Source organism: Amblyomma americanum, chromosome 3 (assembly GCF_052857255.1).
Source record: "Amblyomma americanum isolate KBUSLIRL-KWMA chromosome 3, ASM5285725v1, whole genome shotgun sequence".
Classification (NCBI taxonomy): domain Eukaryota; kingdom Metazoa; phylum Arthropoda; class Arachnida; order Ixodida; family Ixodidae; genus Amblyomma; species Amblyomma americanum.
In genome coordinates this window covers 140,788,307-140,811,758 of record NC_135499.1, presented here as the reverse complement: position 1 = coordinate 140,811,758, position 23,452 = coordinate 140,788,307, and the positions used below count along the sequence as shown (strand labels likewise).

Here is a 23,452-nt window from a genome sequence, read left to right as displayed (position 1 = left end):
GCTCCTTGCGCATGTGTTCTGTTTCTGCTGGTGTCACGCGGTAGCCTCTATAGCAAATGTCGATTTCAGTCACGTGGACGTCTCTTCCGGCCAGTTTATTAGGTCGTCTTTCTTTATCGGCACACGCTACAACACTTTTCGGAATATTGCGCTTCGAGGCACGAAAGCATGAAATAAGAGGTACGTTTTACTTGACTGCAGCGAAGTAACATAAAACACTCTTGTGCGCAATTCACATAAGGAATCCGTACCATACTGCAAGCTTGCATACGACACTGCTTTGTTCACGCGCAGGAAACAGCATAAAACTTGAAATACGCTCGCTCGTATTACCTCCTGCAAGCAAAATTTATGACCCTGCGTGGAGTCTGCGGCGTAGAAGATGTAAAAATCTTGGCAACCAAAAAAAAAATGCCATAAGTATGCGGCACGGCTTCTTGATGGTCTTTCTCGGTGGTGATAACTTAGCCGACAAAAGGCAATGTCGTCATCATGTCAAGAAGGGCGGCTCGATAAAAGTGTCCGCGGCGTCTCGACTGCATCGCACAGCGTGGTCGTAACTGCTCTGCAGTGCCAACGCCGGTGACGTCCGAACGCACACACTTCGGCCCATCATGTAGCGTTTGTTGCGACACACTCGTGCATTGCCGCTACGACCTTAACACAGCTTGAGTGAACTTTCGCATTTCCTAAACCTTGAAGATTAGATAATGGACGGGAGAGAAATTGTACGAATGCTCGCGGGCCCTGAAATGTGCCGGCCGTTATGCGAGAATATCCGGCTGGACACGCAGTTTGCGCTCGCCAAACGGACCGTTCACGATTATAGGCGCCGGCGCGCTATCCGCTTGCGAGGCGGGAAAAGTTGATGCCTATACCGCTTCTAGCTCGTTGACTAACGCACGCGCATGCTGGAGAACGCCGAAACGGCGCCCACACACGCCGCATACAATGCCGACTGAGGCAAGCGCGCACTTCGCCTGTCCGCACGATCAAGCGAAGGTCGCGGCGGTCCGGTGGGCGACGTTATCGCGCGATAAAAAGCGTGCATTCGTGGCTTGCCTAACGACCGCGCACACGCTTCGCGCAGTGTTGCCAGCGCGGAGAGGCAGCAGTGTGTGCCTCTACTGTGAGAGAGGCCGGGTTGAAGGTTTCGGCGGTGTTGCGTTGTAGTTACCCCTTCTTTATACTTTCTAAATGCGAACCCAGCTGGGAATCTTCGAAAGAGTACACGCATGGCCTCAAGGAGAGATAGTCAGCAGGTTGAGGCGTGGTCGGTGAAAAGCGCTTGTAAATATATGCATTGTGCCGTCACGGATGTATGTGAAAACACGTCTGAAGGTTAGTGGTTAAAGGGTTTTACTTGCCAAGGCAACGCTGAACTATGAGGCATGCCTTAGTGGAGACCGCCTCAGAATAATTCGACATTTTCGAACCTCATGTCCGCCCCGCATTGATGCCGCCGAGGTCGGGATCGAACGGGTTTTCATGTAGAAGCTGAACGCCATTGTCAGCAACCCACAGCGCCAGATTGCGAAAGCAGGTCTGAAGAATCAACAGCTGGAAAAAAAATTAGTATCTGTCTCATATATCGTTGGACACCTGAACCACGCCGTAAGGGAAGGGATAAAGGAGCGAGTGAAAGAAGAAAGGAAGAAGAGGTGCCGTAGTGGAGGGCTCTTCGTTTTCAAGCGTATGTTACGTAATTCAGGGTCGAAAGGGTGATCGAGTTAGTGCGCTTTCGATCAGAGGTCCGAATCACTGGGAGTGCTTGGGCCGCTCGTATACTACACGAGGAAAGTATGAAGCTTCGTACAACAATGCATATGAGACCTCAATATTATTTGGCGATATATAATCTGAACGCTCGTTCTTTCCCATGTACTTGCAAAAACTAGTTCTTTTCTGGCCTACTCGAGACAGATATATCAATTAAAGCTAATAAGCAGCACGCGTGGCCACATGTTAATCTAATAGAACGAGGTGTCCGTGGCAGGAAGCAGGTTGCCGAGAGACATAATTGCTCAGCAGTTTTGATCTAGTTGATGAAACAGCTTGTTTCAGGACAGAAAAAAAGAAAACATTGTAGAAAGGCTGTGCTACCTTTTTCACGAAGTGCCTTCGTCGGTCCGCCTTAACGGCGACTGTCTTTCAGTTCTCCAGACACATTGTGTTCGCACTGATATGGCATGTGGGATTTAATGCCAAAAGTAACCCAGCAACTGGGTGTTCTTCACAACCGTACTGTGGAGGGAGCTCTTACGGCACTCCTACGTACCGAAATGTCCTGAAATTTGAGGACGAAGGTTCTCCTTACCTTACACAGATTTAACCTAACCTAACGTAACCTACGTCTACGAAACAAAACCCGCTGATCGGTTACTATTGGCAAGGTTGGTACCCATGAAAAACGCCGCAGCGGAGGGCTCCGGAGTAATATCTACCACCCGCAGCTCTTTTACGTGCAGTCATGACACTGCACAACACACAAGTGTGTGTCTATATTTCTCCTCCATAGAAGTGCAGCCGCCGCGACCTTGATTCGATCTCGTGACTTTCGGGTCAGCAGCCGTGCGCCAAAGTGCCGAAACAACTTAGTCATCGTAGCGGCAATTCATTTTGCATTCGCTACAAACTAAAATTCAGCACTGCTGCAACAGTGTTTCTCCCCCTACGCTACCTTATTCCATTTCCTGTGACACTGCTCGCAACGGCGGCGAAGCACGGCAGGGCGCCTCGACCGGTCCTTACGCTCGTTTTCTCCTGTTTCCCTCACCCGCGGGTTAAATCCGGCGCCCAATATCGTCGACTTTCACGCCAAGGCGACGAATAATCTCGCGGTAAGCGAAGGCGCGTAGTCGCGAAGCGTCGTCTCGCTCGCTCGAATGCGCGGTGCTCCATATTTGTATACGACGGTCTTATAGAGGCAGCCCATACGGAGACCGATGTAATCGAGGCTTCAGCCACTTCAGCTAGACGATATGGGCAAAGGAGCAACGAAGAGCCCGGCCGGCAGCGCGCCGGGGGTGAGGGGAAGCAGCCTCTATGGGCGCACTCTCCAAGGTAGCCCAGAAGGTCCGGCGAGGCGAACCGGTCGGCGAGCGATTCGAATCGAGGTCAGCCGATCCAGTCCGCTATGCGGCGGCGTCGCCGCGACCTACGGCGATTCGTGCGGGCGGGTGGGGGAGAGGGTAGGGAAATGGAGGCGGCCGTGCGAGGGAAAGAAAAAAAGAGCGCGAAAACGGCGCCGCCGCCGGTGTGAATCGCGAGCGGACCGCTGCCGTTGCTGAGTGCTTTGCGCTGCTTGCCGCCGGCGGTTTTGTTTGTGTGCGAAGCACGCGAGGCGCGAGTTATGCGTGCGCGAGCATAACTGGGCGCTGACGCGGGCATGTATGCTTACAGCTGGACGCCCAACCCTTTTCGCTCGAGTATATAGACGCGTAGATAGATACGTGCAGTGAACGGTACAGAGTGTTCCATAGCGCTGCGATCTGCATCCGGTTTGTGCGCAAGTATATACCGCCTCCATCGAACACGAGAGTGCAATACCTCGCTGGCGCGTTTCTCCGTGCCCGATTAACGTGTGCGCTGTTTTAAAAGCTCATGTAAGAGATGCATGCCTTGTTTATACATGCATGCATATTGCACTCGCCGATCACATATCGCTTCACCGTTCAGCTGGATTATGGCGTAACACAACCCATAGCACAACGCACGTCGCTGGGCGGGGCGGCATGTTTTCTTGCCTTGCCTATCGGTATTGTTGAACGTTTCTTCATTTTCCACTCGCTGTCGTCCGCGCAGCTATGGCGTGTAACATGATGTTGCTTGAATATTATTTGCGATTATCTTAAGTTCGGAGGGTTTGTGGTGTGGGAGCGGTTCTCCTGCAAGGTCATCTGCGATTACTTCAGTTTTATGCTTCCATAAGTGGTTAGGGCGATGCGTGTCTTAGAAAAGAGACAAAAGGGAAGGGCTATATTCGGCCCACTCTTTCTAGGTAGTTCTTCAGCAGGCGGAGTTCACGCGTAGAAGGCAACAGAAAACAAAGTCTGCTCGTTCACTCTCAACAAAATCGGTTGCTGCCCGATGAGCAATTAGAAGTTGCAGCCGCCGTCCTAAATGAAAACTTTCAAGTTTTCTTCCTTTTCTCGTGTCTAGTAAATTCCCAGTCGCTGTTCCAGGATGCCTTGTAAGGCAAACAGAGATGTTTTGAGAGAGAAATGCAAGAAAGTTAACGGAAGATAAAATCCGGCTTTCTGTCATGTACTACAGGCAGCTCCAATATGAAATGGAAGAGCCTTGTTTGCAGACAAAAATCAGTTTAGTACTTCGACACTAGAGTTGAAAATGTCTCATGGACATCGTCCGTCTGAAGAGAAACTATGCAAAAAAAGAAAGAAGTGTGCTTGCGGAGCAATCATTGGCTGAACACGGATAACGTGTTCCCTTTTATATTGGAGTTACCTGTACTAGGAGAGGGAGATACGAGCACGCGTCGGCAGTAAACATGAGCCCACATATACCAACACGCAGCAAGTTGTCTCGTACAGCTTACGCGGCTACTTTACTGACTGCTCATGTATAGTCAGATACAACTCAAGTAAGCAGCGGCATACGGCTCTCAAAGGAGGCCTTCCAGCCAATAGCATAGACCGTTTCTCATGACGTTGCGGTTAATCCCCTAACGTGACAATGCAAGTAACTGGCAAGTGACTCTGTGACATGGGATTAACTGCGACATCATTAGAACCGGTCAATGCCATTGGCTGGGGGGCCTCCTTTGAGGGATATCCGTCGCTGCGTTCTCGAGTTGTATCCGACTATAGTTAACTGCATTTCAGTTTAACGGTTTGTCCTGTTGCCAAAAACGAAAATTGAGAATAAAGCCCATTCCGAAACTATAAGATATGCACCGTACACGTTGCACATCGGCCACTTTCATTACAGGCAATTACAAGGCTATGCTCGACTCTTAGCGCGTTATAGGCTTGTTACTGTCGCACTGCGTTGCCTCTGGTAACAATACGAGGCAGATTAAGTCATTAGAGGCATTTAGCGTAGCGCAGATGTATTAGCGTAGACTAATGTACCGGACGCATCCTACGCACACGCAGTGACATGGGTGGGGCCATGAGGGGCCACTGCGCGTGCGCAGTCTTCAGCGGCTCCGCCTGGCTCCACCCGTGGATCTTCAGCGGCTCCGCCTGGCCTTACCCATGCCACTGAGCGTGCGTATGAGGCGTCCGGTACATTGGTATACGTCTACGCTTATCCCTCTCCTCTATTCCGTCTTTAATGCCAGCTGCAGCCAGGTGTAGAACGAAATGTCCCATGCTTATCGCATTTTTCACCAGTACTCGCTTCTAAATACCAACCCTATAACAGTCCGCCCTTGACACCCCAACCGCTGGAGCATTCGCCATGCGATGGTGAGTGCGTTTTAGGTTTCTTGAAAGACATTTCTCTTAACCCCAAGACTCCGCATGAGAGAACATTAGAGGATGTTCAGGGCACGTGTTTCACTTCTCTCGACACTCCTGTTCAGATCACCGGTTCGGAAATTTCGTCCGAACTCCTCCCTGTTGCTAAATGTTGCGTGTGACCAGGCGCTTTCGATATATGAACTGCTCGTATATATTATTTTCTGCACCGCACTGGTTCTTCTCTCCTTACGAAACCAGGAAGGAGATATTGCCGCACATCAGTTATCGCTTCAGGAAGCTCTCGTAAAGAGAATTCCTTGCCTTAGGAGGTACTCGTACTCCAATTGACTTATTCGAACACGACCCGCCTTGGATGTCCCGCCCTGAATGTCCCACTCCAGGTTATACCTCTTCCCGTTTCTCGGTCGACTTCACACATCTCTCTTTCTCTCTCTCCCACTCATCTCAGTAGGAGAGATGGCACATTTGACACGCAGCCCCTTTCCTTCTCGACCGCTTCTGCTGCAGCCGCTGCATGCTGCCCTTGCCGTCGTGACCCGTAGAAACACACGCCAAGTGCTGCTCACGGCTCCGCGCGCGCGCGCGTGATGCAGCTGTCCAACAGCGGTGCGTAATTGCTAGGCTAAAAAGAAGCCCCTCCACACACACCGCACACGACCGCTATCCGCACGAGACTCCCGTCGCCACCACCAGCGGGCGTCGGCGTCGCCGTTCCACTTTGCGCCAGCCGAAACACGAAGCCAACCCAACGAAGCCACGCAGCGGCACCGGCGTCTTCGCGGTCCTCTTGTTTCTTCCTCCCTCTCTCCGCCAGCCGAACCGCTTGTCCGCAGTGTCCCACTTCGCCCAAGCGGCGACACGCAGAAGACCTGTCACAAAAGAACTCGCTGTCGTCGCCACGCCGCGGTGAGGCCTTTCAAAGAGCGCGCGCGCCGCGTAGCGTATACGTAGCAGCGGTCGAGAGTGAAACTGGCGCGCACATTGTTGTTTTGTCCGCTCAAGATAAACCGTCTCGTTCGCCCCGTCCGCCAGGAGGCGTACACGCGGAACGAGAGGCGGGAAACGAGCTATAAATGAGAGCACGAAGCCTCGCGTCGTCGTTGTCGTCGAAGTCGCGGGCCTTGTGTATTTTGTTTGCTTGGCTCTCGCTGGGCAGCGAGACCTGCGGGTCATTGTCTGCGCCAGTGACGGTATTTGCTTTTGCACGAAGACAGCGGCAGACTCGTTAGGAACAAAACCGAACACTCTGTCACGGTGCAGGCAACGCAGCGACGCGAGGAAGAGCAATGCCAGTGCTCCCTGTATTGCTGGGGGCTGACGTTCAGAGTCTTTGCTGTGGTAGATCGGGTGCGAGGCGAGAGAACAAGTGCCGTGGCTTTAGACCGCTGGCGGTGCGTACTGATGAGAAACCAGGAAGCATTGCCACTTCTTCGAGAAAGACCAAATAGTGAGAAGCGTGCCAGAGGCCCGAGCGTACTTAATGACCATGCTTCTCATGACCAGTTCATAACCGTTGTGAAGGACGCGTCGAACCCCAGCAGCTGTGGTTTGAGAAAAAAAGACACAGGCATGGTCACCACCCAAAATTTCGGTGGCTGGACAGCGATTATTACTCCTAGGGACTGTGCAATTAATTTATAAATTAAAAGCGAAGCTGAATTTCGCGTGCATGGGCCTGGACAGCGCGCACTAGTGCAAGTTAACTCAGAATCACTCAGAGTGGGCACAGGAGCGGCTCAGTCATGCCCACGCAAAAGAAGCAAATATTGATTCGGATGCTCCGCAATCGGATGGTCGATGTTTAACTGTTCAGTGTCTCTCGCGAGCCACGAAGAACAAAAATAAGCAACCAACAAACATTCACTGTCAATGTACATCGGCAGCGCCTTCTGTTGGAGCGTGCGATTCAGGATTTATAGCGCTGTTTTTCTTCAGCATAACCACCGTTGACGTCTCAAAGAAAATGTCCGGGACTTAGTCGTTATGATCTCGAACCAACGCAAAAAAAAAAAATGCGTTAAGTGTGTCTTGCTGCCGCCACGCCACTAAGTTTGTTGCGTCGACCGCAGAATCCCAAATAGTTTGTGCTTCGAGACACTGCCTTGAAGTCAGTCTTTGTACAAAGAGAAAAAGAAAAGAACTGCTCTACTGACGAGACACTGTCCTCTTCAATATATTTAAACTAAATAAGGAAACCGTTACTGCCTGAATGGCCTTTAGTGGACCATTCTTCACGCGAAACCGTGCACGCCTGCGGTTTTTAGAGCCTGCCGAAAACTCGTTGCATCGTTCGAAGGGCAGGTAACCTCTTTCGAAAGGACCTGTGGCAGGCCATTGTTCGAAGGTAATTCCAGGGACGATGGCCTCAGGCGCCTTTGACTCGGAAAAACTACGCGAGCCGACTTTTTCGGTATACTGTCAATCCACAGGCCTGCACGGCCAGTTGTGACGGCGTAATGGAGCTCTTGACCTGCTTACGCTCGTAACCCGTTCCAGCTTAGGAAACATTAGATATGGTTGAGTCGCTGTTTTATTTTCGTATATTTTCCATCACCCAGCGAAACAGAGATCACCTTGATCGTAATAATAATAATAATTGGTTTTTGGGGAAAGGGAATGGCGCAGTATCTGTCTCATATATATCGTTGGACACCTGAACCGCTCCGTAAGGGAAGGGATAAAGAAGAATAAAGTTAAAGAAGAAAGGAAGAAAGGGGCGCCGTAGTGGAGGGCTCCGGAATAATTTCGACCACCTGGGGATCTTTAACGTGCACTGACATCGCACAGCACACGGGCGCCTTAGCGTTTTTCCTTCATAAAAACGCAGCCGCCGCAGTCGGGTTCGAACCCGGGAGCTCCGGATCAGTAGTCGAGCGCCCTAACCACTGAGCCACCGCGGCGGGGCTCAACTTGATCGTAAATACGGCTAATTGCAGTCAACCACAATAACAGCAGATGTAAGCTGATGAACACAAATAAATGATCAAGGCGAGCGGAAAGGTAGGGCAAAAAGAAGGGCCAGAAAAGCCACATTTATGTGCTATGGAACTTGAGTTGCCTGTTTACTGGGGATGGAACGAACAGGTAAACAAACAGTGGTGGACACAACTCTGGCCTTTGCCTATTACCGCAGTGCGCTGTACCTCAAACTTTCTAGTTACATAGAAACATGGACCATCAAGCCAGGTTTCGCACGGTGTGAACATTTTTTTTAAAATTTATATGGTCATAAAACTCCCAGCCCTCATTTCTCTCTGCCTTTCTGTCTCTTGCAATAATTGTTCGGAAGTTAGAAGGTGGGCTAATGATATTAGAAAAAAATATTCGTTGGAGGCACTTAGATATATCTTAAGTGCGGGAAGGCGAAAGCCGCTTGCGACTCATTGCAGTGATTTAATTTGAATTTGCACGCTAGAATTCATTATCATTCAATATCATTACTGTATATAAATCTTAACTAAACCCTGTGCCAGTACCAGAGCTGTGCTGTAGTGATTAACATAGCTCGGCATACGCGTGGGAAGTAGCAGGTGGGTTCTAATTCTGTGCAGTGCCACATGCGATGCACTCGCATTCCACCCTACCGAAAGACTGTGACCGTAACCGGACACTGGCTCCCTCGCGGGGTTCGGTGCGGTCCTCCTCTATCTGAAGCAACCGTTATTCAGCGGTTTTCCTCCTAACCTTTTTAGTTCCCGAGTTAAGACTTCCGGCACGTGCCAAGGTCCCAAGCAAGTTTACATGTCCTGTTGTGATCACGTGACAAGGCCACGTGACCTAGGTGGCGATGTAACGGACAGACACGGTCACGTGACCTAGGATGTAACGGACGGACGGTCACCGCGGGCATGAGCCATTAAAGGCTTTCGCCTTAATATGCTGGTATGTTCGCAGCTGCCGCAGAGCACACTGAGAGCAGATCAGTGGAAGGGGCCTTCGTTCTGGAGAGGACGTGACGTCACTAATGATGATGATGATGATGATACTTCAGCAAGTGCCAGTAGACTTCATTGGGCTCGTTGCTCATGCGTCTTGTTTTCTCCTCGTGCAGCCGGCGGAACAGCCAGGACAACAAAGGATGGGACATCTTCGTGGTGACCCCCAACTCCGAGGAGGACGAGACAGTCAACTCCAAATGGGTGAACATCACGCTCAAGGTGATCAAGGTGGCCACCTATTTCATCACCTTCTGCCTGGTGCTCTCCTCGGCGGCCATCTCCAAGGGCACCCTGCTCTTCATCGTCTCCCACATTGCCAAGAGGACCGTTCCCGTCTGCCGGAACGGACTCGGTGAGTGGACGACGACGCACTATTAAACACGTATGCGTACCACATTTCTGTTGATTATCAATTGGCACGTGCGCATGCTTCGTAAACCACGTGCTCGCTCGACAACTGTGGGCCTATAGCAAAGACACGACGTTTTTGGATGCGCTTAGTTCCACTGTAAGCATGATTATGAACGTTTACCAGCTAGCTCAGCTTCCTGTCTTGTCAGGCCATATGGCGCCGCTACATTTTTTTAAAAATGCAAACCGTGGATCTGCAGAAAACAAACTAACAATAAAACAAAAGGATGACACGCAAAGATGAGCGGACTACTATGTCTGTTTTATTTCCGCGGTAGCGAACAAAATGGTGAACTATCAGTGGTTTTCCTATGTGTGTGGCAAGAAATTAAAAAAAAATATTGAAAAACCGTTCTTCTTTTGCTTTATCGGAGACACATGTGATTAGCAGAACTGTTTTGAAAGCAAGAGGCAGAAAGAAGGCTGGGAGTTACTAGGATTCAATCTCATGTACTTCTTTCTCTTTTTTTTTGTTGCTGCAGCCGTTGAACGTGACAAGGACCATGAAGCAACCATATCGGACATTGAAAAGATTGCCTGGCTGTGGGTGTTATTTTTCATTCTCATCATCCCGGAGTTGTTCACACTTTTCCGAAGCAGCAGGATATGTGTCTTCAAGTCGTACAGGCGGCCAGACAAGAGCACGTTCTTCATCGTAAGTGCCTTGCATGCTTGCCTTGACCTGAGTGCGCAGCACTACCGTGCATGTCCTGACTCGATCTTCCCAACAGGTTGATGGATAACACAAGCGTACACATACAAGTATCAAAATTAAAGCTTTAATACATTCGCGGTCCCTGGGAATGCCTGAAGAATGGTCTGCATTTGTTTGACTGCAAAATTCTTTCGTACACTATTAATTTTTGTCTCCATGCATTTTGATGGCGATACCTGTATCGTTGACCTTTGTCACTTTCATTGTCTTTTGAACTCTCAAGCAGGCAACGCGTCTAGCTCCCATGGCTATAATAGATAACGCACAGTGACAAAATGACCATTAATTTCAAATTTTAATGTTCGAATCTCAAGTTGTTCCACGGTGGGCGCATGACTACTACGCGTTCTCTTTTTTTCTTACATGCGCAGGGTCTTCGAGAGCAGGCGGCTGCTGGTAGAACATATGAAATCACTTCATGATCTAATACTCGAAAAATTGCATAATTATTTTCATTTGGTGCTTTTCATAACTGAAGCGTGCGATTTTGTTCCTTTTAAGAATTACTGGCGCTTGAAGAGCATTTCTCACTTTCTACACCTGAGGAGTAAGCCTGCGGTCTAACGGTCGACACTAACTGTGCACCAACTTAACAGGTGGTTGGAATTCAGGCAGTAACACCTTCCTACTTCTTCCTCAGGTGTTTTTAATGGAGACGCTGCACACAGTCGGACTCTGCATGCTCGTCTTCGTGGTTCTTCCCGACCTGGACGTGGTCAAGGGCGCCATGCTCACCAACTGCGTCTGCTTCGTGCCGGGCTTCTTCAGCATGCTGTCGCACTACAAGGGCGAGAGCAAGCGCTTCGCCAAGATCGTGCTCGACGCGCTCAGCCTGATGGCTCAGGCAACCGGGTTCGTCATCTGGCCCTGGGTCGTCACCGGTCCGCGGACGTGGGCCGTGCCCATAGCCGTGTTCCTCACGTCTTTCCGCTGGTGGGAGAACTATGTGGACCGCCGCTCTCCCGTACGGTTCGTCGCCCGACTGGCCGAGATGAAGGACGACCTGCGCAAGAGCCGCTACTTCACCTACATCTTCGTCTCCAGTTGGAAGATCCTGGTCATCATCTGCTGCATGCTGGGCTTCATGAATCTGACGCTGGACAACGTCCTCACCATATTCCGCAACTTTGGCGCCGGATTCCGCACGCACAAGATAGACGTGGTGCAGATACGAAGACAAACACTGGGCGACCTGCCGGACCTGCCGACGGCGAGTCCCCTGGACGACGACGTGACCATAGTGGCCAGCGAGTGGACGCCCATCTTCGTCGCCGCCATCCAAGTCCTGTCCAGCCTGCTCTGCTACGTGTCGGCCAAGTTCGCCTGCAAGATCTGCATCCAGGGCTTCAGCTTCGCCTTCCCCGTGAGCCTCACCATCCCAGTGTCGATATCGCTGCTTATTGCGGCGTGCGGTATGAGGACAGAGGACGTGTGCTTCTTCGAGAACTACATTCCCAAGTACCTGTTCTGGAGGTGTCCCGCGGGAGAGTTCTTCCAGGAGTTCATCACCACTCAACACGCCTGGATATGGCTCGCCTGGCTGCTATCGCAGACCTGGATAGCGGTGCACATTTGGATGCCGAAGTGCGAGAGGCTGGCCACAACCGAGAAGTAAGTCGCTGTTTTTGAAACCCGTTATGAGCCAGCGCTACACAAACTTTGGCCATCGTTTTGTATTCACGCAACCATATTTACGAAGCACCTTGTGAAAGTATGCAGCATATAACGTGTGTCGTCCTGTGCGCTAGACGGAATCCGCGGTAGGTGAATGTTTAACGTTTGGACGTAAGCACCCTCCCCCTCTCTCTTTACTCTTCTTCAGGCTCATCTGACCGTATAATAATTATGACAGTTCATAAGTGATGATGTGTGCAGCCGTTATCATGCCTTCTGATGTTTGATTGTGCTCGTTTAGGAAACTTCGTTTCTTGCACAATCCTCAGATTTAGACGGCGTTTGTGCAACCATTGCTTAAGTGTCTTGGTACTCTGTTCTCTACTGTGTTTGTGCACGCATTTTCCGGGGACACTGTGCAATAGTATGTCGTTTTGAGAAGTGAAAGGCGGTGGCTCCCAAATCGTACTCAGATATTAGTAAGGCAAATATAAACCTAATTTCTTTGCACCGAAGAAACTAAACGCCCAAATTTCTTCCTCGCAGGCTCTTCGTGAACCCAATGTACTGTGGCGCCCTGATTGACCAGTCTCTAGCTTTGAACCGGAGGAGGGATGACGAAGGTGAAATCAAGAGTGACGTAAGCAACTTTTACACGTCAACGCAAAAACTTATTATATTGGTGGCGTAAACATACGTTGGAAAGTTTGACGCTTATTTTACGTTGCTTTCGCAGGAGCTTGCCTTGGACCAGCATGACGACAACGACATCTCGCAGTACTACGAAACGATATCGATCCAGACCGAGTCCTCGAGCAACCAGAACGGCAGGACAGCATCGTGCGCCAAAACAACGGACCACATCATTCGGATCTACGCCTGTGCAACCATGTGGCACGAGACAGCCGAGGAGATGATTCAGATGTTGAAGTCTGTTATCAGGTGCGTGTGGCGCCCTAGGGCATTAGCTAGTGAGCCTGTTCAGCGAGAGCGGAAGAAAGCTGTATAATTATGCATTAGCATCCTCCCTGAGAGATTCCGCTAAACGCACTGGGTTAGCGAGGACAAACCTATTAATTTCAATTGTCACACTCAGACATGAACAGTGCACACCTGTAGAAAAGAAATGAAGGTAAGTACGTAATAAATCCGCGTTGAAAGACTCAAGTGTCGTTGGATGGCACGTAAAGACCGTACCGAATTTTTTTTCGTTGCATTTATGACATCCTCTTTAAATGTGCTGTACATGTATAACAACCTCTCTTGCAGATAGATGAGTTTTTTTATTTTTGAATGTTTAGGCAGGCCGTTAATTTCATGTCGTCATAAAGTCCCCATCAGGAGAACAAAAAGACTTTCCAGTTGATATGTCACATATAATGTGCGATAGTTCGAAAAGGCAGATTGATATATACAACAACGCTCTACCAAAACTAAACTTTCGTATTCTCGCACATCGCGGCTTTATGTATTTTAGTTGTTTATCTTTTTCTGGGCTGAATGAACCTATGATGTTCTCTGGAATGGAGCTACAGGTTTTACAGAGGGCAGCTGAACACAAATTGAAGCCGTACGCTCAATACCCATTTATGTTGATGTCATTCGTGTAGTAAGTGAACAAGGATGGCAAGGATGGCCTTGGGAACTCACATAAACCACCCAGAAGGTTTCCTTTGTCTGCGCGGCGTAAACATGTCTTTCTAGTTGAAGCATGGACACTGCTCCACCGCGGTTCACCACCGCCAGCGATTTTTTCCACCAAGTTCGTAATAACTTCTTTTATATTTATCTTTATTTCTCTCTTCGCACCTAATCATCTGGTTTACTTTTTTGTTTTTACGCTGGTACATTATCCAACTTCCCGTAATATCTGTGCAGGATGGACGAGGACCAAAGTGCCAGGAGAAATGCTCAAAAGTATCTGCGCATTGTCGACCCGGATTACTACGAGTTTGAAGGTACATTTTCAGCAACCGTCGCTAACGTTAGTTGCGTACTCGACCGTGCTTAGGAGCTGTAAGCAACGAAAACGCTGTCATGGCTCATGTTTTGCATGCTCGTTCTCATCCTCGTTCTCATCCTCGTTTTCATGCTCTTCTTATGTCAGTTCACGTCTTCTTCGACGATGCCTTTGAATTGAGCGATGACAACGATGAAGAGATGGTTGTAAATCGATTCGTCAAGCAGATGGTGCGAGTGATCGACACAGCTGCTAGGTGAGTGGCTTCTTTTACGCATCACAACTTAAGTTATAATGATGCACCAAATTCGCCACAGACCTTGAACTCATCATTAATGCTCGCAAGTTGGTATTTACTTACAGGAACGAAGCTTGTTTAAGTATTTCAAACAGGATGTGTGTTGTCCTCTCACAACTGCTGCTTTCAGATTTATCGTCGGTGTAATCTTACTTGCTGATTGATTTGTTTTTCGACATTGGCTTACCACTCTATATATATATATATATATATATATATATATATATATATATATAATATATATATATATATATATATATATATATATATATATATATATATATATATATATATATATATATATATATATATATATATATATATATATATGCTGAAAATTTAACTAGTTCTTTTTTCTCTTATTTCCTGTTAAGAAATGAATCACAAGCAAATTATATTTACTACTGAAGCAAAGTTATTGCCGAGTGTCGCAGAGTGAAGCCTCGTAAGATGGGATATTTCCCAGAGCGTCTCTGAGCCTCCCAGTTTCCGGGACTGTTAGCGGCATTCGAGCTGTGCATTGAGCCGAACGGCGTCCTCGAATTTTAGGTGTGCATTCACGCGGGGGCAGCCAAAAAAAAAAAAAAATCGCAACGGCTTACTAGTCGTCAGCTGGTGACGTGTGCAAAACGCTGTCGTGCAAAAAGGCGGTCGAAACTCGGCCAGGTTGCATCCCTAACGAAAGCACGCATACGAAGTAACAAAAGCATCGGAAAGGTTATGCAATCATAGCTGGCTAGTTGGCAATTTGTTTTAGAAGTCCGCAAGATGGCTTGCGTGGGATCTCTGGGCCAGTTAAACATCAGTCAGACTGGCATATCTGCTCCTGGTATATCGTACTGCTACCCAATAGCAGCGCACACAAAAAGCTTCTTGGAAGCCATTGCCTCTTCCTCTCTGTTGATTCGCCGCTCGTTTCGCAGCAACGTGCACCAGTGCAACATCCGGCTGAAGCCCCCCAAGAAGCTGCCAACGCCGTACGGGGGCCGCCTGGTGTGGCAGATGCCGGGAAAGAACAAGCTCATCGCGCACCTCAAGGACAAGGGCAAGATCAGGCACCGAAAGCGCTGGTCGCAGGTCATGTACATGTATTACCTGCTGGGCCACAAACTCATGGAGCTGCCCATCGATGTGAGCCGCAAGGCCGTCATGGCCGAGAACACCTTCATCCTGGCTCTGGACGGAGACATCAACTTCAGGCCGCACGCCGTGCAGCTGCTGGTCGACTTGATGAAGAAGAACCGCGGTCTGGGCGCTGCCTGCGGACGCATCCACCCGGTCGGAACAGGTGCGCCTATCATTAAGCGTATACATCTAGCGATGCTGCGTTGCACTTTATTTCAAGCAACATTTCCTAACAACCGGAAAGACAAGGGATAACAAAGACCTCTTTTTGGGAACGACTTCGTCTGCAATATTCCAGGACACGCAGCGCAAACTATACTTGCTATGCTCCTTTCGTCTGCCTTGTTTAGACACATAATTTAAGCTACGCTACTCTACAATACGATACGCTACACTTTGCACTACACAACACAGACCTACTGTCATCACTGCATTGCTTAAGCGGTAGCCAACTGTTCGTATGCGATACAACCCAGAAAGCACGCATAAACTTTCAAGTTGTGAGAAACTAGAAAATTTTGCATGAGTATTTCAGGGCACTTGCTCAAGTTGCAATCCCAAAAAGACAAATGCAAGGCTAACGTGCGTGCCTCTACTGTTATTAGGCTCTTGCTCACATAACACTTACTGCATCAAAAACAGATTCCCGTTCGCCATATGTCAGCTGGTGTGAAACGAGTCATGCACAGGAATGAATTATCCCCCTGCAGGTCCCATGGTGTGGTACCAGAAGTTCGAGTACGCCATCGGTCACTGGCTGCAGAAAGCCACCGAGCACATGATCGGCTGCGTGCTGTGTAGCCCCGGATGCTTCTCCCTCTTCCGTGCCAAGGCCCTCATGGACGACAACGTGATGCGCCGCTACACCACCCGCTCGGACGAGGCGCTCCACTACGTGCAGTACGATCAAGGTACTACTACTACCCCTCACTATAACGCCAACGCTATAGGTCTGGCCACTTCGCATAGGGCTGGACTTCTCAGCTTTTGTGCAGCGCTCACACATGCGTTAATTGCACGTTGTGTACGCAGGTAGGCATTTGGCTTGGGCACTGTATACACTCTAAACAGTAAGGAGTATAAAAAGGGAGTAAGCTGTCCTAGAGGACGCTAGAGTGCGCTTGAGGACAGCTTACTCCCTTTTTATTCCCGTATAGACGTATTAGTGTTTACAGTGTAGTGCGGATGGTAAATCACGTGGTGTTGTGTGATGTCGCGTACAAATTTCCATTTCTAGCACGTAACCTCACAAGCGGCCGTTTCACGAGGCATGGAATTTGAGTGTCATGATGCCGATGGTGGTCGGGGCCGATTTGGTCCCACACAGCTGTCATAGTCATTTGTATGCACGCCATAACTTCGCAATAAATTATGCGAGTACTCCGCATCTAAAGCAGGCAACATAGCTTACAAAAGGCGCCTTAATTAGAGGCTGCAGTAGAAGCAAGATTGCCAGGTGTTTTCAAGGCACACTGGTGTCTCTGTGAACTACAATGGACCAAATTAATTGCTCTCCTCGGAGACCCAGAGCTTGGACGCAAAACAAATTTTTCTCTCTTTTCTCGCTCTTACCGGACATGTGCTCCTGACGCTTCGCAGGGGAAGATCGTTGGCTGTGCACACTGCTTCTGCAGCGAGGGTACCGAGTCGAGTACAGCGCCGCTTCCGACGCCTACACGCACTGCCCAGAAGGGTTCGGAGAGTTCTACACGCAGCGTCGTCGCTGGGCGCCCTCGACCATGGCCAACATCATGGACCTGCTGGGCGACTACAAGCGGACCGTGGCCATCAACGACAACATCTCGTTCCCTTACATCGTGTACCAGGGCATGCTCATGGTGGGCACCATCCTGGGCCCCGGAACTATCTTCCTCATGTTGGTCGGTGCCATGGTGGCCGCCTTCAAGATCTCCAACTGGATCTCGTTCTCGTACAACATCGTGCCCATCCTGCTCTTCATGTTTATTTGCTTCACCACCAAGAACGAAATACAGGTAGGCTACATCTTCTGCGATATCAGAGGCCTTAGTGGGAAAGATATACACATGGTGTTGGAATAAAGGGGTTTAGTTTGATACACACGCCGTGTATATTACACAAACACCACTCCATTGTTTAAAAATAGCCTGTTTGCCTTGTTTCCGCTCATAGCGGCTTGACAGCGTTGCAAATACCGGATTGCCAGGAAGAAGAAGCGTAGACGTATACAAGTAAAGCTACTTCAGCAAAATAAGTTTTCATAGAGTAATGTAGACATGACTTCTGAACAAACCCATGTTTTTCGGCAAGCTGGGAAGGTACACTGTTTTCATATGTGTGATAAGGACATTTCTAAAGGACACGAGCGTGATGCATGCACATAAAAGAATTTATCACGAGGTGTACGTACCATGCTGCCTCACATTCCTGTGCTCTTCTTTTCGTCCTGCAGATCATAGTGGCACAAATAATGAGCGCCTCCTACGCACTGCTCATGATGGCCGTGCTCGTGGGTACAGCCATTCAGATATCCGAGGACGGTGTCGGCTCCCCCTCTGCCATCTTCCTGATATCTTTATCGGGCAGCTTCTTCGTAGCAGCACTAATGCATCCGCAGGAGTTCATGTGTATCGTGCCGGGCCTGCTATACTTCCTCAGCGTCCCCTCCATGTACCTCCTCCTGATCCTCTACTCACTGATCAACCTGAACGTCGTCACCTGGGGCACACGCGAGGTCCAGACCAAGAAGACCAAGAAGGAGATGGAGGAAGAGCGCAAGCTCGAGGAAGAGATGAAGAAGAAAAAGAAAAAGGGCGGCCTCCTGGGGCTCCTGGACCTCGGAAACAAGAACAGCGACGAGAGCCTGTTCGGGCTTCCGGGACTGTTCACGTGCATGATATGCTCGAATCCCAACAACCGTGAGGAGAAAGTGCATCTGGCCAGAATCAGCGACCAACTCGACAACCTCAGCAAGAAGATCAGCAGTGTGGAGAGGCAGCTGGAGATTGTGCACGGTGTGCCGCCTCCGAGACGCAAGCCTGCGGCTCACGGGCGCAGCTCGAGACAGTCGGACGGTGGCCTATCGGTGCTCAACGAGGACGCGGAAGAGGACGGCAACGAGTACGGCAGCGACACGTGCGGGTCGCTCAGCGAACAGCTCGGTGAGTACACGTCGCGTGATTATTACCTCACCTCTATATACCATTCATAATAAGCTTTGTGTAGATGATGTCATGGCTGATTACAAAGCTGTTTGAATGCTCAAGCTATCCCGTCTTGTGCCGATTTAAAAAGCGTGCCCAACATTCTGAGACAAAAATTTTTAATACTTGAAAATTGTAACATACTGTTATGGAAATATTTAAGGTAATGGTCCATTCTTCTAATATGTACCAAAATCTTTCTTTTAAAGTGTTTCAGTCGATCGCATCGAACAGTTAATACTGACTCAGAAAGGCAATGGGGAACGCTTTTGATGATAGCTAAAACGTTAATAGAAAAAATCCAAAACTTCTGTCGGATGACCTGCGGATATATTGATTTTTATAGAGAAATCCTACATTATGTGAAAACATTTCGTTACGGTTTCCTGCTCAAAAATGCTTTTGTCGAGAATTGTTGTGTGTGCAAAGATGAATGATAGTTCTTATCGTGATAATCTACACAATCATTAAGTGCATCATTTGATGAACTTTCAGGCGTAACATCACATTAAGACATAGAGACCTGCTCTGAACTTTTGCTCTGTCAATGAGCACACAAAGAAACTCTCCATGTTATCACAATATAAAATGTCGCGTTGCATTCGTTTCATTTGTGCAGAACCACGCCAGGAGAGAGACGACCTGATAAACCCGTACTGGATCGAAGACAAAGAGCTCAAAAGGGGTGAGGTTGAATACTTGCCAGGGCCCGAGATCCAGTTCTGGAAGGACCTCATAGAGAAGTACTTGTTCCCCATCGATGAGAACAAAGAGGAGCAAGCCCGGATTGCGGCCGACCTCAAGGAACTGCGCAACCGAGTGGTCTTTGCCTTCTTCATGCTCAACGCCCTGTTCATCCTCATCGTGTTCCTGCTGCAGCTCAACAAGAAACAACTCCACGTCAACTGGCCTCTGGGAGTCAAGACAAACATCACCTTCATACCGGACACGTCCCAAGTGGTGATCGAGAAGGAGCACCTGCAGCTAGAGCCAATAGGTCTCATCTTCGTGATCTTCTTCGCCATCATTATGGTGATACAGTTCACAGGAATGCTGTTCCATCGTTTCGAGACCCTGTCGCACATCTTGGCGTCCATCGAGCTGTCCTGCTGCCAGCAGAAGGTGGAGGACGTCAGTGACGACGCGTTCATTGACCGAAACGCCATACAGATCGCCAGGCAGCTGCAGAGGCTCAAGGGCATAGATGAAGACGACGACAACAGCGACGAGTACTTGGGTCCCGAGCGACTCGAGCGCCGCAAGACAATCCAGAACCTTGAGAAGCGCCGGCATCAAAGAGCACGGACGGGGACCCTGGATGTGGCCTTCCGAAAGAGGTTCATGAGCATCAACGCTGTCGATACAGAAGGTGAGCGAAACTGAGTCCAACAATCTCGTTAACTAAAGCACCCTGACTGCAATTCCTCTTTAATTTCTTTCTCTGCCCGATGAGGACCGTTGTAAAACATTGGTTCCGATTATATACTGTGTAGTCTTTTTCTCAAACCTAACTATTGTTGGCTGTGCAATGGTACACTCTCTGACAAATCCCATCGATTAACAGGTACATGTGTGTGCTATTAATTTAATTTCGCCGTAATGCGCAGAACGCTGCATTCTGACACTCACCCGTTCGCCAGTGACCTTCTGATTTGCAAAAACAATCGGAAGAAATGGGCTGCTGCGAAAACAGAAAAGTCCATGTTGCCAATGCTCATCAAAACTCGTCAAGCCCGTCTTGTTTCACTGCACCTTGCTCATGGTTTCCTCATTCTAGTTTTTTTTTGTTCTTTTAGTTATATTGTATGAAAACTTGTCATCAAATCACATGCGCGGTATTTAGGCCCACGTCACACGCACAAGCCAAGCGCGAAGCAGTAAAAAAATGATTGGAAGTTTTTCAACGAGCGCTATTACTAATCTTGTCAGAGTTCAGTCTAAAGTTGTGTCAAGCCGACCACCAATACAGCGTGTATTAAGTACATGGTATCGCACAACATATATTAACTACTCGGGCTTGACTACGCTCCAATCATTTCAGATTGGATTGGAGATGACGTAAGGTACACCCTTCGTCAAAGAATATGCATCCCACCGGGTTTGTTTCTGGGCCATGCAGTGTGACTCGCTTTACATCGTCAGCGTTCTAAATCTCTCTGCCGTGACAGGAACTACTGCTCTCACTCCCGAGGAGCTCAAGATTTTCACTGGTGCTAGAGAGCACCACTACACAGCTTAGAAGTAAACCCTTCGGGCCCCATATTTTAAACAAAAATTGTAAATTCACACTGTAAAAATCAACAGTTATGCTTTAGATCTGCGTCTTTTTAGCAGTCGAATAGAGCCATGGTCGTCGCTATTCCTACAGTACAATCACTAAGGCCAACACTCTATGGTGTGTGACCTCATGAGAGTCACAGACCACAGCTAGGTTCATCACGTGCTCAGTATCATCTAAACGCTGTTTCGTCTGACTGCACATCCACCCCGTCGGTTGTTCCGCGTTGCGCTGGAGGCGAATAACAGCCCGCCACTGCATCGGTCCACGCAGGAACACCAGTGCTGAGTGGCCTGCGGCGCTTCAGCCGCAACCGGGACACGCTGCGCGCGCTCGAGGTGCGGCGAAACACGGTGCTCGCCAACCACAGCAAGATGCAGACGCTGGGAGCCAAGAACCAATACTCGGCCGCCGCCGCCGCGGCCGCGGGCAGCGGTGGCCCCCCTGGCGCGCGCTCGCGCCACCGCAACAACAACGTGCCCGCCGACCGCGTGTTTGCCGCCGCCAACGGCGAGGGCTACACCAACGACGCGTACGAGACGACCACGCCCGACGTGGACGCGTCGGCCGCGCGCCAGAGCCTGCGGCTGCAGGTCTACAACGACCGCCGGAGCAGCGTGGCGAGCTTCGCCGAGGACTCGGAGAGCGGCGCGGCGGCGCGCAAGCCGCGCCACAGCCACATGTGATCTTGGACTACTTGTAGGAGGGAGGGACGAACACTGTGTTGTGCGTGTGTTGTGCGTACGTGTGCCTGTTGTGTAAGTACGTGTACTAATAACGGCCCCCAGCGTGGAGTTAATGCTCAGCGGCGAAGGCCCTCCTCCAGCAGAGTCCTGGGAGACGCCGCCGTCGCCAGCCGTTCTAATATAAGCATGGAAACTGGGCGCGCTTGAAAGGAGGGATCGGTGAACCGAATGCGGCGACTATACGTCCTCACTGAAGGCCGGCTTAGCACAGAATGTGGCACGCTCCGACTGCCGAACCGTGCTCCTGGTACAACTGCAGATGTGACGACTTCGCTCGTTACCGGTGGCTGATCTGGCGCTTGCAGTCTTCCTGTACAGCGCCTTCTTGATGAACGAGGTGTGTTTGTGGCGCGTGCGATGTCGACTGACCGGACTGTGGGCTCGGGCATACGGCCCTCTATTGACAAACCACCCGTGTGTTTGCTTGGGCTCGAAGCGATAGAATATACAGCTTTGTGCATCTAAATAAGGGACACTAGTAGACGGTTAGCACAAACCATGCAGAAGGGACTGAAAACAAACAGAAATCCTGCGCTTTGAACACTTTCCAGGTATATACTTAATCAATGTGAATCACAAGAGGGGGAGCAATTATTCTTTTTAATTATATTCTTTTTTAGTTTCTCTTTTCTACCAGGCACGTTTCGTTGATTTCCATCGAACATCCTGGAATGAATTTATGCCGGTCCACGTTATTAGGCCTCAACCACCTTTCCAAGCCAACTTTGTTGCCCAGAATCACATGCGTCGTTCTGCAGCTTCGGTCAGTCGCCGGTTATGAAAGCGGTTATAAAGGTGTAGACTGCTCTTGTTTGTGCCTCGACAAATCGCCGTTGCAGTGCCAGCCTTAGCAGTTCCAGTAGAGAGGCCACAACCGAATTCACAAACTTAGTGTTCGGAATAAAAAAAAGCGCGCCGACGCTTTTGCGTCGAACGTTTAGTGTACCGGTGACACATCACACTTTGCTGTTGTGAGAACGCGTAGACAATGTCTGAGAAAACGAACTTCTGCGAAGCTGGCAAGTCACGAAAAGGAGCCGAGTAGACTGTTTCTTGTAATTCGGGCAGATAAGTGAATGCACAAAGCAGTTTAGGTAAGGACTCCAAGGTTTAAACAGTGCAGTGTTTTTCGTAACATTTTTATCATCTGTGACCTACATAACTGCGTTAAAGCGCCCCCAATCCCTAGGTTAAGATTGCAAGGCTAAGCTGTGTAGCCGTTTTTCGGGTTATCTGTGACCCACATAACTACCTAGCTATACGCCAGCAAGAAATTATCTGAAGAAGGAGTGAGGACAATGTCTGCATTAGTGTGCAGTGGGCGTTTGTGTTTGGAAGAGAGGATTAAAAAATGGCGCATTCCCATGAGTCTGCGTTTTAAAACAAACACTGCCGCTGTGACTTTCTAACGATGCTGCCGTGAGTGCGCTACCACTGTTAAAACTCGCACCTACGGCGTGCTCATATTTTGTTTTGTCACAAAGTGCCCAGCAATGTTGGGTAAATAAACTGATCACTGCCCGGAACAGAGAGTCGTTATTATTACTGTTGTTGCTATCAACACGTACAAAGATGGCAATAGGCTATAAAGGAAGACACATGACTTACAACTGCCAGAAGTACAGTCACTAGAAAATCTCCCAGTGACGGTAATCATGAAGGCGCCTTCTGGTGGCCTTCCTCGGGCGAGGAATGAGTCTAGAGTGTGCAAACTTATGCTTTTTTTGTATAGCTATTT

The 23,452-nt window shown here is 49.3% G+C and overlaps 1 protein-coding gene across 1 annotated transcript in view; it reads left to right on the top strand.

Moving 5' to 3' along the window:
* Nucleotides 1-23,240, top strand: part of kkv (hyaluronan synthase-like protein kkv) — a 74,963-nt gene extending 51,723 nt beyond the window's left edge. Inside the window, exons 3-15 of the mRNA XM_077658068.1 lie at nucleotides 9,499-9,737; nucleotides 10,279-10,451; nucleotides 11,152-12,122; nucleotides 12,672-12,765; nucleotides 12,862-13,067; nucleotides 14,004-14,083; nucleotides 14,233-14,341; nucleotides 15,307-15,671; nucleotides 16,219-16,419; nucleotides 17,108-17,502; nucleotides 17,940-18,648; nucleotides 19,310-20,059; nucleotides 21,242-23,240. Coding sequence (XP_077514194.1) covers nucleotides 9,499-9,737; nucleotides 10,279-10,451; nucleotides 11,152-12,122; nucleotides 12,672-12,765; nucleotides 12,862-13,067; nucleotides 14,004-14,083; nucleotides 14,233-14,341; nucleotides 15,307-15,671; nucleotides 16,219-16,419; nucleotides 17,108-17,502; nucleotides 17,940-18,648; nucleotides 19,310-20,059; nucleotides 21,242-21,654 — 4,705 coding nt within the window. The 3' untranslated portion in view covers nucleotides 21,655-23,240. The remainder of the gene's footprint in view (nucleotides 1-9,498; nucleotides 9,738-10,278; nucleotides 10,452-11,151; nucleotides 12,123-12,671; nucleotides 12,766-12,861; nucleotides 13,068-14,003; nucleotides 14,084-14,232; nucleotides 14,342-15,306; nucleotides 15,672-16,218; nucleotides 16,420-17,107; nucleotides 17,503-17,939; nucleotides 18,649-19,309; nucleotides 20,060-21,241) is intronic.
* The last annotated feature ends 212 nt before the right edge of the window (nucleotides 23,241-23,452 follow it).